The 13,669-nt window shown below is 38.1% G+C and overlaps 2 protein-coding genes across 8 annotated transcripts in view; one reads left to right on the forward strand and one right to left on the reverse strand.

Annotated features, from left to right (window-relative positions):
• The window catches only part of CMSS1 (cms1 ribosomal small subunit homolog), a 246,431-nt gene that overhangs the window by 8,230 nt on the left and 224,532 nt on the right, over window positions 1–13,669 (forward strand). The gene's annotated exons all lie outside the window — the stretch shown is intronic.
• Window positions 1–13,669, reverse strand: part of FILIP1L (filamin A interacting protein 1 like) — an 87,624-nt gene that overhangs the window by 6,390 nt on the left and 67,565 nt on the right. For 5 of the 6 annotated variants that reach the window (XR_010650758.2, XM_065829331.2, XM_065829332.2 and 2 more), the window contains one exon: window positions 9,402–12,156. Coding sequence is in view for 5 of the 6 variants with exons in the window: in XM_065829331.2 (XP_065685403.2) it covers window positions 9,402–12,156 (2,755 nt within the window). In the remaining variant the exon portion in view is untranslated. Of the gene's footprint in view, window positions 1–6,379; window positions 6,440–9,401; window positions 12,157–13,669 lie in introns of those variants that run through there. The other variant, XM_071808813.1, reaches the window with a different exon arrangement.

The raw sequence follows: 13,669 nt of genomic DNA on the forward strand, positions 1-13,669 counted from the left end.
TGTTAGGGATTGGAAGGGACCTCAAAAGATCATCTAGTCCAATCCCCCTGCTGGAGCAGGAACGCCTAGGAGAGGTCGCACAGGAATACCCTTGTCTTCTGGCCTGTAGTTTGCGCCAGCTTCCAGATCATTAAAACCACCATTTACAATATGGCCTTCTCAGCTGTCAGGTTTAATTTCAGGCAAAAGTTTTTTGGTGATTCAAATTTATGTTCTGTTTTGCAGTTCTGAATGACAATATTGAATGTATCTAAATTATTATCATGTAGCGTTGAATATTGCATTATAACTGATGGATTGCTAAAGTTTTGTGTGCTTACAGTGTTTGTATTTCTCACTTTTGTGTGTGTTATGTTTGTTTATAGCCACAGTAGCTGAATTGATGGAGCTATTAGCATAGACTCAAACTTGAGGATAACAGCTGTATTACAGGGCTTTTTTTTCCTATGCAAATAAACTATATCAGTTTTAAATTTCTGTGCCAGGACAACTAAACTTGCATTTCAGTGATTGTGCCAATCTAACTGTATAGCTGTTAACTTTTGTTGTAGGTAGGGATTTAACAAACTGTCCATCTAGTTCTCTTCCTTCTCATTCAGCATTTAAAAATTGGTTTCTTTTTCATCATTCCTGGCATAAATTCTAGAGAGGAAAGACTGAATAACTTAAAGTTAAGGAAAACACTTGTTGACGCTTTTTTAGTTTAATTACATGTGTAGCTAGATTAAGGACTAAAATTTGTTGATTTTTTAAAACTTGGTACTAGGCAAAATATGCATTTTGGATATTAATTGTACAAGAACATTTTGGGTCAGTTGACTATATCAATGCTGCTGTAAGATGTACCTGTAAAGAGGGAATGGCATTATGTGGGAATTGCTGGGAAAGCACTTGGAAGTAACTGTAGTGAAGTTCTGCTTTGGTTTAATTGTATGCATACTGAAAATTCTTGTGTAATTCTCTTAGTTCCTTCCCTGCTACTTAATGTCAAGACATGTGAGCAGATAGATTGTCTATGGCGTGCTTGTGTGTTGAGATGTCCCTTTTGGGTTTTGGGCAGACCTGAATGACTAAAAAACCCACCTATATATATTTTCTGGTGGGCTTTTTCAATTAGATTTTTAGCTCTTATCTGTGTCTGGGAAGTCTGTGTGCATACCAAGAATCTCTTCAGATGGATGTACCTGTTCTACCAGTTCATTTTCTCTTTCAGTATGGATGGTTTTCAGTCCCCCCGCCCCGTTCTTTTTTTGAGACTTGTGAATTTTCTAGCTCTGCGTTCATCGTTACTTAGTTATGACTCTTAGAGTTCCCATCTGTAGGCCACTTTTTATATTTGCAATCTTTCTAAGTGATAGAATCAGAAATAATGTTTATCCTTTAAAAACCAAGCTGAGGTGCCTTTCATTTTCTGGGGAGCCCTTGTGAGTTTCTATCAATGCTCTCAAAACAGCCCTAGAAATGAAATGTTACCCCGGAGCTACCTGAGTAGCTGTGTGGTTTTCCTTTATGTGTCTAAACACAGTTAAGAAATATCAGCAAATAATTACTGCCACAACAAAGACAACCAACCCCAAAGACATTAAACTAGCCATATTTTTGACATGAGAAGATATGTGGTATGTCTGTCCATACATAACAACCTCATATTAATTTAAGGTGTAGGACTCAGAAAATACCAAATTTTTTTTCAGTAGTGCTTATGGTTATAGAAATAAGCAGTTACAGCTCATTTTCAGGGGAGTAATGATCTAAGAATCAGGAAAGCTGCAGTTTCATAAGGATATTTTGACTTCCTCAGTTTTAATTTAGCTTCTGAAGTAGATGTCAATCACCTGTAATAGGAATTGGCAGGAGAAAGGCTGTTAGAGCGAGAACCTGTATGCAGCGACTGTGTTTGTTATTTCATAGTGAGTGACGGTAGCTACTTCAGGGATGGGGACAAACACTCCATAGGTGGCAACTGTGGAATTTTCACACATGATGTGGCAATGACTCTTCTTATTTTCAGGAAATCGACTATTAAAGCATGGTCTGAAATATCAGGGTATATAGTCACTTTAGATAAAGTTCCTTTTCACTGCATAAGTTTTTAGTTTAAAAAATTTGAGCAAAGAAGCGCATCATTTTCAGCTTTAGTGAAGGTGGCCAGGGGGTGGTGCTGAAGAACCTTTACACAAAAGTCCACATATCTCCATGCGCACAAAGATGTCAGGCTTAAATTTGTTCCTGGATGGTTGAATGCAGTCAGAACATAAGCCAGGTCTGCAAGTGAGAATGAGTTAATCTTAAGTGATAAACCTCAATATTACCTTTGGTCTCCAAGCAAGACAGCTTTGGCTGAAATTTCTGGTTAGGCCTCCCCAAAGGCACAGGGCACTTGAATATTTCCTTTTTTTTTTGCTAGATCCTGGCATCTGTCTTTCAGGAATCCAGAGGGATAATTCTCAGTTGCTTTGCATTTCTTTTTATGTGACCCACTTGTGTGCCTGACTATATTGAGATGTGTAAGCAGGAGCAGTATAAATAATTCTTATACTTACTAACATTGGTAGGACTTTAGCAAGAGTATTATCTGGTTTAGGGCACTGCACTGTGCTCTCACACCATTATAAACAGCTCTGCAGAGGGAAAATTATTAGTAGTTCATACCTTTGTAGTACTTGAGCTATTAAGTGGGAGAGCAATTGGACATGTTTAATCTGGAGAAAACAAAACTGGAAAGGCATGGTAGTTGTCTTCTAATATGTCAAAGTCTGTTGCAGAGAAAACAGTTTTTGAGGAGCGATAGGAAAGCGAATACTGGATTACAATTTCTGCAAACGACATCTAGTTTAGAAATTGGCAAGACTTTTGATGGCAAGGATATTTCAGCCCTATTACATGCTCCTGAGGTAACTGTGAAATTGTCATTGCAGAAGTTTTTTAGAACAGGGTGAACCAGGCATTTGTTTGGGATGATTTACGTCAAATTGTAGCAAGGGAATAGGCTGGAAAATGTCCAGAGATCTCTTCTAAGCTCTATTTTCTGCAATTTCTAGCTTTCTGCTGGTATTTGGCCTCTTACAGCACTCTTGATTTCAATGATATGACCTAACTGACAGAAAAATCTATATTAATATTACAAATAATTTCCATATATCTGACACGATTTGCACTCATGTACCCAAATGTGCCACCATGGTCTGTCTTACTGAACACCAAGTTTAAATCTACTTTCTGTTGGCAGGGAAAAGAAGCAGGGTTAGATGGAGGCAGAAGTTGTATTCCTGATTACTAAAATTCTTTTGTATGCCTTGCTTTTCTTGAGATGTGTCCTCATTGAGAAATGGTATAATTTTTTACGCAGAAGATAGTTTAAAGACTCATTTTTAATAGATAATTGGCAAGATTCAGGGAAAGATAAGGTTATGTTGTGGGTCATCTCCTCTAGGACAAGGGTTTATGTGGGACTGATTGATCAACATTGCCATGCAGATGGCTGTTCTCTGAAGCGAAGAGTTAGTTGTTGTTAGCTCTCCTCCTTTTGCCCCTTCAAACAAGGAGGGATCTCTGGCACGTTGTTAGAGCATCGGGAGTCCCTAAGAGTAGTACTGTGGCCTTTTTAAAGAATACTTGAACACACCGCAATATTAATTACGTCCAGGAGAGGGTAGTCCTGGCACTTAAATGTGGCTACTGGTGCTTAACTGTGAAGTGTTTTTGTATAATACATTATTTTACAAATCTGTGTAATATCGTCGATTCACTTGGTTTAAAGCTTTGCTGCCATTTGTTGAATAAGATTCTTGGCAGTGGGTCTTATTCTGTACAGGTTGTGAGCAGGCACGGATTCTATGTGTTTGGGTATTTCTAGGTGTGTAGCTTTTAAAGATGTATGGAGCTGTGCTCAGACCTACACACACCTTTTAACATGAAAATGTCTTCAATATCAACATTGTTTGAAAGGTTTGAATATCTTTTCCCATATTAGTTAATATATATGTTGAAGAAGCATACAGGGCTAACCAAGTTATGCCAAAATATGTTCTGCATGGAGAAAGAACCCTCTGCTTTCACCATTGTGGCTTTTTTTTTCTGTCTGGGAGCAGGCTGTTTTCCTCTGTGTGACAGCCACCTTTAAAAGTGTGTTAATCAGAGTCATATTTCAAAATCTTATATAAATTATATATATATATATATGAAATGTGTTTTCTATATATATAAATTTGGTTTTATAAAAACCCTGTACCTTTTGTCCAGCCAAGATTATGTTTGTACAGGATAAAAATGACCTGTAGTGGCTTGAGTATAAGAAAATCAAGGATAAGAAATTCTAGAATTCTAAGCACAATTGAAGCTGCCTTGCTGTGATTTTGCACATGTCAATTAACTTCTCTCCTAAAAGTCGAGTAGTTTCTTCCTTCTACCCCAGAAGGATGTTAATGGGACTGATGAGTGTTTGTTATATATTTGGAGTGCTTTGTGTTGTTTGCATGCTAGATTGTGTCTTTTCAGACAATAGCAGTAGCATCTAAGCTGGTGACACCAGGGCTTTGGCAGTGATTCCAGTACAAAATGCTCATCCTTTTTGCTTGCTCCTTCAGTTATGCCGATATAGCTTCTTTGTAGAGCTGTGCTGTGAGATGGATCCTGTTGCTTGTTTGTTGTTGTTTTTTTTAAATAAAGATTAGTGGAGTGTGTGTGTGTGTGTTTGTTTGTTTGTTTTTAATCCAGTTTCTTGACCTGATTTCAGTGCTGCCTCCCTGAATACTGATGACAGCATAACTGAAAGGGCAGTATTTTGGGATATGGGATGTGGTGGGGGTAAGCAGGCGGGAGCTGCATTTGCCCATCCCTGTATGAAGACCCTGTGATGTCAGGCTACTGCTTGGCAAGTGGAGACTCATTGATTAAAACAGGTGTTTCTTCTTGTACTCAAAATCTGTTTCCCAAGAGTACTTTCCTTGGTGCTCAGAAGAGAATCATGTTCAGTTGGCAGCTCTGATATTTGAGGCTTTCTGGTTGCCCAGAGCATGGTGGGTTGTTGGGTGATGCGCTAGCAGGGAAAATTCAGCTACATCTTGGGGCCGCTGACTACAGGTTTGTGAAAGCACTTAATGCTTCTTAAATTTTTAAGGTTTGACATTTTTTTTAGAGCAACTTCCTGCTTATGGTCCTTGGTGTTAATTTTAAAATGTCTCTATACACCCACTTGTGCTGTACTTGAACCATAAGATCTTTTCCTCTTCTGTTTCTTGGTAACATAATGTTTTGCTAGTCTTTGCTTAAGCCCGGAGATTAGGCAGTTGTCAGTTTTTGTTTTGCCTGTCTCAAGATCTGTTTCATGGGGACAAAGTCATCCTGCAGATGGTGACTCCATTTCCATCACCTAACCTTGCAGCATCCATTCAATCTGAATCAGAAAGTGGCGCTGTACAACTCTGTTTCTGATTATTTTTTCCCCAATGTGGGGAGAATGCCTTCTTAAGCCTTGCATGAGATGTTTACATACAGATCTTTTTTCTTATTAGAGCCTTTAATTCTGTCCCAAGACACCATATTATCTACTGTGCTTTGGATCTGGAAGATTAGCTGGCTGCTCCTGTATTTTTTGACAATTCTATTTCTTAATTAGCTACTTAAGGGAGGTTTTTAAATAACTTGAAATACTACCTCTCAGTTGATGGATGGGCACTTTACTCTCACAATACCATTATTGCTTCTTATAGTCTTTTTTTTTTTTTCTTTTCTTTTCCTCTTTTTTCCCTTCCCTCCCCTCATCCATCCTCCCTATAAGGACAAAAATTACAAATATTTATTTTGAAATGTTTAATAGCATAAAAGGTATGGCTTAAGAACGCTGAGCGCCAAACTGCTTTTGCTGTCCTTGCTTATGTTCCTGTGCTCACTCACTGAAATAAAACCGAAAAGATGAAGGAAAGTGGGCTGATAACTTCTGCCATTTTTTTTATCAGTTAATTCTCTCTTTATTTTCCTGGGAACTTACCTCAACATCCAGGGGAAAGGGTAGATTTTTAGACTTCAGATGAGATGCTTGCTAAGCATTGATATTATGATCTGCTAAAACCTGCTTTTACATTCTCTTTCATAGTCAAGTCCTTCTGATACGTGCAGCTTACTTTGCGACCATGTTTTCCTTTAATATTTAATTAATCATTACATGCTTGTCAGATTTTAGGATTTGGGGTAAATGCTGAAAACAGAAATATCTCAGCATCCAAATTAACAGCAATACTTACCATTTATGGAATGCTTGAAATTCCCAGAAAAGCTGCCTTACTTGCTTGAATTTTAATATAATTATGCTTGATGTTTTTGTTTGGAGTGTTTAAATCAATTTGCAGACAACTCATTTAATTTTCTCCTCACTCTGCTGCTTTCTTTTTGTCTGTCAGGGAAGTAGGTGAATATTCCCACTCAGCAAAATGGAAATAATCTGAAATATAGAGTGGTGGTCTGAACGAATTGCGATTAATTTGTAAATAGGTAATTTGCTTATTATTGAGTTATGCTTTCCATTTGTTATTTTATGGTAAAATTACAGCTAACATTTCTGTTCTAACAATTAAGTAAGTTTCAGCTCTCAACAAATGTATCTGGGTGTTCTTCTCTGCTGTGCACTTTGAAATAGATCTTGGGAATTTGAACAGGATGAACAGGTTTTATTCTGCAAACTTTATTTTTAGTAAAAAGTTACGTAGGAGTTTATTTAGGAGTTAATGGTCATGAATGGCTGCTTTCTTTGTCTTTTGCTAATTGGACAGTTACTGGTAAACCATCACTAGTGTAAGGATTAAGACAGGAACAGAAATATTGTCCTTTTTGATAATTAAACTTCAAAGTGATGTGAAGTCTAACCTAGGTTTTGTATTCATAACAGCTTGGGAGTTGTCCAAAGGACTAAGTGTGCTTATTGCTATGGCCTGATTTGTGCTTTTCTTTAACAAGATGTTGTGACAGACGACCAGGTGGTTAATGATCAACAAATTTCTGTGTATTTGGTAACACTGGTATGAAATAACTTTTTTTTTTTTTCTACAAGGTTTTAAGTCCAGCTGAAGAAAATATTAGTGCTTCTGAGGACAACTCTTAATCCTTCAATTTTTGGAGACTGGTGTCTGTTAGTACGCTGGCAAGTGTGTATTTCACACTCAGTTATTCAGTACTGTGTTTGTGATGTGTCCCTGCAGAGATCCTCACTGTGGATCAGCAGGATAAGCAGCAGAAGTGCAGAGAATGTGTTTTGAGTTGACTGCTTTTTAGTTTTGAATAGATCGTGCGGTTAGGAATGCGTAACCTGAATGTAGTTAAATAATTTGTTCACATAATTAGCACACTCTAAAATTATTATAATCTTGAATTGCCTGAGTGCTGGCCGCTGTCTTGATCAGTAACTTTTGCCGAAACTGGTAGGAGCCAAAGTTTGCTTTGCAGGATAAGACTGTGTACTTGTTCTGACCCAGACCTCAGTCAGGTCTGACTTCTGTAGTCAGTGGAGATAAACTGAGACAAAACCAGTGGGAAGGACCTCTTATGAAGCCCAGGAACTTCAGATCTTGTACCAGCATGACATTAAGCTAGACTTGTGCAAGTCTGTATTTCGTTTTTTTGTTTTTAAATTGCCACTCTTCAACTGTAATAGATTTGTTACATCTATTTCTATCACATCTTATAAGTTAATATTTTTTCTTCCCATTATTAATTTTACTGAGAAAAGTGTGTATGGATGGTGGGCTTTGCTTTTCAATGGAAAATATTCTTTCTATAATCAATTATTGCCTACAGTTGTAATAATTTAGATTCCTGTCCATCGAAAGGACTTAAAGTTATAACAGTCTCCCTGTTACGTGAAAGCATGCGGCAAAGTCCTTTGCTGAATCATTTGGTAAGTTACACTGCAGAAATGATTCTTTTTTTCTCTAGATAATGTAAACAGAATAAAGATATGAGTTCAGTGAATAGGAACTTTCTCTTACTTGCAAACTTCCTTGTTGATACAGAGGTTGATTTTTTTTTTTTTTCAATTATTCCACCCCCATCTTCCCCACAAGAGCATAAGGTATGTAGGCATTTCACTTATTTGAACAAGGAGCAGCTGTTTCAGTTCACTTTTACATTTTACAGCTTTTGAAAAAGAGACATTTGAAAGTGCATTTCAGGTCTTTTAAGCTGGTTTACATTCTGTGTGAAGTTGGTCCGCTACTAGCAATATTTTCTGAGAGGTTAGAATTGCCTGTTTGGCACATGTGTAACAGGCAGAATTGCTCTGTTTCTGTTCTTTTCTTAGGCAGTAATACTGTATCCATCACAGAAATACCTTAACCTGTTTTGTCCATTCTGTACGGTACTCCTATTTGCCATAGTTCTACATGTGTGCATGTTTGGAGTGTTGATCTAATACTACTTCTTAACGCTTCTGTCAAGCTTTCTCTGCCCATTACAGGAAAAACATGAAAGTGTGCCATAGTTTGCTAACCTTGTTTCTTCTTCATTGTACCTGTGTGATATATTTTGTTCATTGAACTGATGGCTGGGAGCTTAGATGAAATTGAAATATTATGTGTGAATCTATCCTTTAGGAATGTGTTACTGTTTCTTATTCTGCTGTGCAGAATAATTATAGCAGTTTATCTGTTGTGATGGAAAAAACCCACTTGCCTTACTTGAGCAGAATAGTTTTGTGATATAAGCTTCACTTACAAGAAAGATTTATAGGAAGATTTAAAAAGAGTTTTAACTAAATAGTGTTTAAAATAAAATGGACAAGAAAGTGGTGGTTGTGCTCTGGAACATATCATGTATGTATCATAAATTTGTAATGAGATACAATACATAATATTTTGAGTGTTTGTGTGTGATGTACGGGTAATTATCTGAAATGAGAGGGCTAGGAGGAATTGGGAAATAGCAGGGAAGATAATGAATCAAGTCTTATCTCAAGTTAGCAAGCAATATTATGGCGTAATTCAAATTCTACTGTACATGCAAAAAAAATACAAACCACACATAACGAACAAAAATATTCTGCAAGCAATGATAAAAATAATCAATTATTTACTGTTTTTGTAATGTTAAAATATTTTACCAAGGCAAGTTGCAGTCAAAAGTAATGTGAGTTATTTTGAAAATGGAAATACATCAAGATGCATTTATACAAGTGCAAGACTAAATATTTTACATAACTGTATTTCAATGAGGAGATATACAGTAAGTGCACACTTGATAACACTAAGCAGGCAAAACTTAACGTTAGTTTCATATACTGTTGTATAGTTCATGCACAGATCTCTCCCAAAGTAAAGGGGCTGTTCCAAATAATTCTTGCTGGGATGAAAAACAGGATGGGTTGCTGGTAAGGGTGTCAGCATGGATGGGGGTCAGTTATAGACATTACTTACTGTAATTTGTGATTGTCGGGGGAGAGGAGTGGCTGTTGGTGTGATAGTAATACTGCTGGTGATTTTGTTGGTGGGCTTACTGGGTAGGCCATTAGCTAGTGCTGGAGTTCTGTTGTCTTGCACTGGATGACAAGGGCTGATGGGCTTGGAATTGGTGAGAGCTTGGACGTAAGGACTTCCTAAATGGATGTGGATTTTGTTATCCTCAGTAGTTATTACACTTGATCCCGTACTGTTAGATCTCTGGAACTGCCACGACGACTGCCTGTCTGGGGATACTCTAAAAACGGCGTGCTTGGCTCCCATTTCCAAAGGTTCTGAGGAGAGTATTTGTTCCTGAGAGCTTGAGCCTGATAAAGCCAAAGGGGACATTGTTCTTTCGGGAGTTAAAGAACCACATGATTCAGGAGTTTGAGATCTTGTAAAAGTAGCCATAGTAATAGGAGAAATAACTTGCTCTGGGCTTGTGTAACCTTCTGCTGCTTTTGATTTTACAGGTGTTAAGGAGGCGTTTTGAATAATGGTTATTCTTTGCTTTGGGGTGCCACAGTTGGGTATAACTGCTGTGCTTGTGTAGGAGTGAGGACTTTCAGTGGTAGGACTAGTTATTTCAAGTGTTGCCGTGTTCTGCCCGTGATCTGGAGTTACTTTTATGTGAAGGGGTTGGCCAGGTGTATGGCTTAGCACTAGGTCACCAGTCTGTGCACAGTTTCCATTTTGCTTTGTATGAATCTTTCCGTTCTGAGGATGGCTCTCTTTGGACTTCATCCAAGGGATCCATAATTTTTTGTTCACGGCATTTGCAATGCCCGAGTTGCTTTTGAAAGGCACTGCTGGTTCCTCCTCATTGTTGTCTTTGTCCTCGTTATCGCTGTCTTCATACAGCTGCCCATTTATGAGTGTTCGCTCTAAAGGCATGAGGGTTTTGTAATCGGGTGGTTCATTGTCTGCTGGATCTGTCTGGACTTCTTTAGAAAAAACTTCTAAATCAGAAATTCTCCTCCCATTGAGACCGGGCCTGCAGTTCTTACTGAAGCGCTTGTACCTCTCCAGTTCTTTTGTGAGGCTTTCCATTTCTCTTGCTAACTCCCTATTCTTGTTTTCTTGCTGGATGAGTTTCTTCTGTAAGACTGTATGGTCACCTCGGAGATGGCAGATTAGGTCTTCCGTTGCCATGTATTCATGAATTTTCTCTTTCAGTGCATCTACTTCTCTGGAAAGATGACTTGATTTAGCTTCCTCCTCTTTGAGCTTCTTAAAAAGACGCTGCTCTTGATTGGACTCTGCCTTTTCTGTTAATTTATACCTTGCTACTTCCATTTTCACAGCCTCCAGCTCCTCTGATAGGAGCTTGGCTCTGTCTCGTTCATTGATGTATCTTCGTTCGAGAGACTCAAATTCATCTTCAGTTTTCATGAGATCGTCTTCTATAGCCTTCATTTCTTTCAGCTTCTGCTTAAGTCTCTCAACTTCTTGAGAAAGCTCCTTGATTTTGTTGTTCTCCTGCTGCAAGGAGGTGCTGGATTTAGTACTCTCCTTAAGTTTATTTTTAAGAAACTCTTTTTCAACAGCTTCCAGTGACTGAAGTCTTTTTCTTAGAATATTCACTTTGGAAACAAGATCACTTCCTTTCTCCTCTTCTGCCTTGAGTTTGTTTTTCAGTTCATCTCTTTCTTTTATAACACTGGACACTTTTTCCTCTGCATCAGATTTTGACTTCAGTGCCTTTTTACTTTCCTCGATTAGTTTTTCTGTAACGGACATCACTTTATTTTGTTCCACCTGAAGCTGTGAAGTTGCAGCTTGCAGCTTTTCTTCTGTTTGCTTTATTTTTTCACTCATAGTTTTTCTTTCATCCACAAGCATCACTGTTAGACTTTTCAGTTTTGTTAAATCTTCTTTAAGCGTAAACTCAGTTTTTTCTAACTTACTTTCAATTGCTTCAAGCTCGCCAATTCTAGCTTTTAAGCCATCCAGCTCATGGGTCAACTGGTTTGTTAACATTTTTTCTCTTTCTAGGTTGCATTTCAGGGAGTAGCATTCCTGTTTGCTCTTGTTGAATGCATCTTCTAATTTCTCCAGCTCCATGATTCTTTTGTTGAGTTTGTCAACTTCCCCTTTAAGGTTCTTGCTCTGCGATGCTTCTTTTTCTAACTTTCTATTAAGTTCTCTGCACTGATCTTCCATTTTTATGAGCTCTTCATCTTTTCCTTCCATCTCCAGCAGTCGTTTCCGTAATTCTTCTACTTCGGTCATAAGCGTGGAGTTCCCACAGTCTCCCTTATTTATCTTATCTCTTAGGTCTTGCAGTTCTTCTTCTGCTTTTCTTAAAGATTTGTTGGTCTCTTCTAGCTCATCAATTTGTCGGCTGAGAGCGGTTAATTTTAAGCGGAGCTGACGGTTCTGACTGTCTTCGTTGGTTAGCTTGGCCATCATTGCTTCTTGGTCTTGGGAAATCTTACTGCTTTGGGCTTGCAGTTCAGCTTCCAGCCTGCTGGCTCTCTGCTCCTCTTCTTGAACTTTTGCTTCAGCAAAAGCCAGCTTCTCGTGTGCTTGTTCAGCAGAAGTTGTTAATTCTTGAATTTTTTTACTTTGTTGATTCAACTGCTCAGTGAGTCTTTGCTGTTCATCCACCACCATTAAAGCAAAGGATTTCAGTTTAGTCAATTCCTCTTTCAGTTTAGCGATTTTCTTGTTGCTTTCCTGTTCTTTTTTTGCCTGATATGCTGTTTCTTGTTCAAGAAGCTTTTTCAGTCTGTGGGAAGAAATAATATTCTACTTTGTAGTCATTTTTATGGACATATAAAAACACACCTGAAACATTATGGTGTCTCTGCCAGACGTGAATGAACATCCACTCGTAACTATAAGCAGACCTTTCTTTTTCAGTGTCATGAGGCCTTATTTTCTACTCAGAGGTTCTTTTGCAATGGACACTTCAATATGATCATTTAGACTTAGCAATTTCAGTGATTATGCATCTTTGATTACGTTTTCAGCTTTTGACTGGTATTGCTGCAACACGGCTTTTTGCTCTTCTGCACTGGAACAACACTGATTTTGGCTGTTTGCTGAGGGTGGCTGTGTGCGAGCAGACTCTTTTAAGAAATGAGATTATCATAGTGATTGAGAAATTAAATCAGTGCAGCCCTCAAGGACAGGTATAATTTACAGCATCATAAACCTCCTAATACCCTCAAGTTACTTCTAAACCATCCTGCTGTTTTACGATGTTTTATGATTAAACCTTATGGATGTTGAAGTATGTAAAGGAAATATAGCCACGTTGGGCAGTTAGTCAGACTGCCTAACGTCCATTTCTAAGCAGCACATCAGAGCAAAACTAAACATTGAAGGTAAGTCAGTTATCAGTGAAAATGCAGGCCTTGTCACCTTGTATCAGACAAAAAAAATGCAAGTCAGCAGATAAACAGGTGCCTTTTGAATTTAAGAAAGCCTGAACACCTTGATGTCTGTTAGGCTTGGATTTGGTCTTATATCCCAAACTTGCAGATACACCTAAGTGCAACCCTGCTTTTACGTACTTCTTGAACGTTTTCATAACGGTTTTCCAAAATTAGTTTTCCAAGTTTATATTAGTTCTCAGTCTTTACTGAGGTGAAACATACTTCATTTGTTAATGACTTGAGATAAGATTTGCACTTGTTTATGTGAGATCCTAAGAAACCTCAAAACACATCGAATGATTAGGTTCTTTTGTAGACTTTTCTTTGTCAGGGAGATATTTGTGGAGTTGTTCTGAGGTATGATCAGGTTTGGCCGGCATATTTGCTTCCTTTCAATTAGATTTTTCATGCAGCCAACCTGTAACTATATTCTGGTATTAAAGAAAAGTCTGAAAAGCCTAGATTGAAGTAATAAATTATTAGAATTTGTATGTTTCACCATTGTTCATATGTATTGTATGTATCCCAGTTGTGCAGATTATGCAAGGGAAATGACTGTACTTGCACAAAATGACTTACTCAGCACTCATTAGCTGAGGCCCCTTACTATTTTTTAGGTTTTTTTCCCCCTCTGAAATACGGCTATGACTACAAATTGCTGCTGAGATGTAAGATTCCTGTTCCACATTGGTCTCTGGTCACTATTGTGATGCCCTTGTCCAAGTGGTGAGTCTTCACAGCTTCCCACTGGCAAGTTCCTGTGTCAGCCATCCTTTCAGTTCAGGAAGAGCTTAGATAACGGCCTCCTTTGCACAGCTCTTTATTACCTGTTGGCTGACTGGAGGCATGTATTTCTGGGCA

Source organism: Patagioenas fasciata, chromosome 1, assembly GCF_037038585.1.
Source record: "Patagioenas fasciata isolate bPatFas1 chromosome 1, bPatFas1.hap1, whole genome shotgun sequence".
In the NCBI taxonomy this organism is placed as follows: Eukaryota; Metazoa; Chordata; class Aves; order Columbiformes; family Columbidae; genus Patagioenas; species Patagioenas fasciata.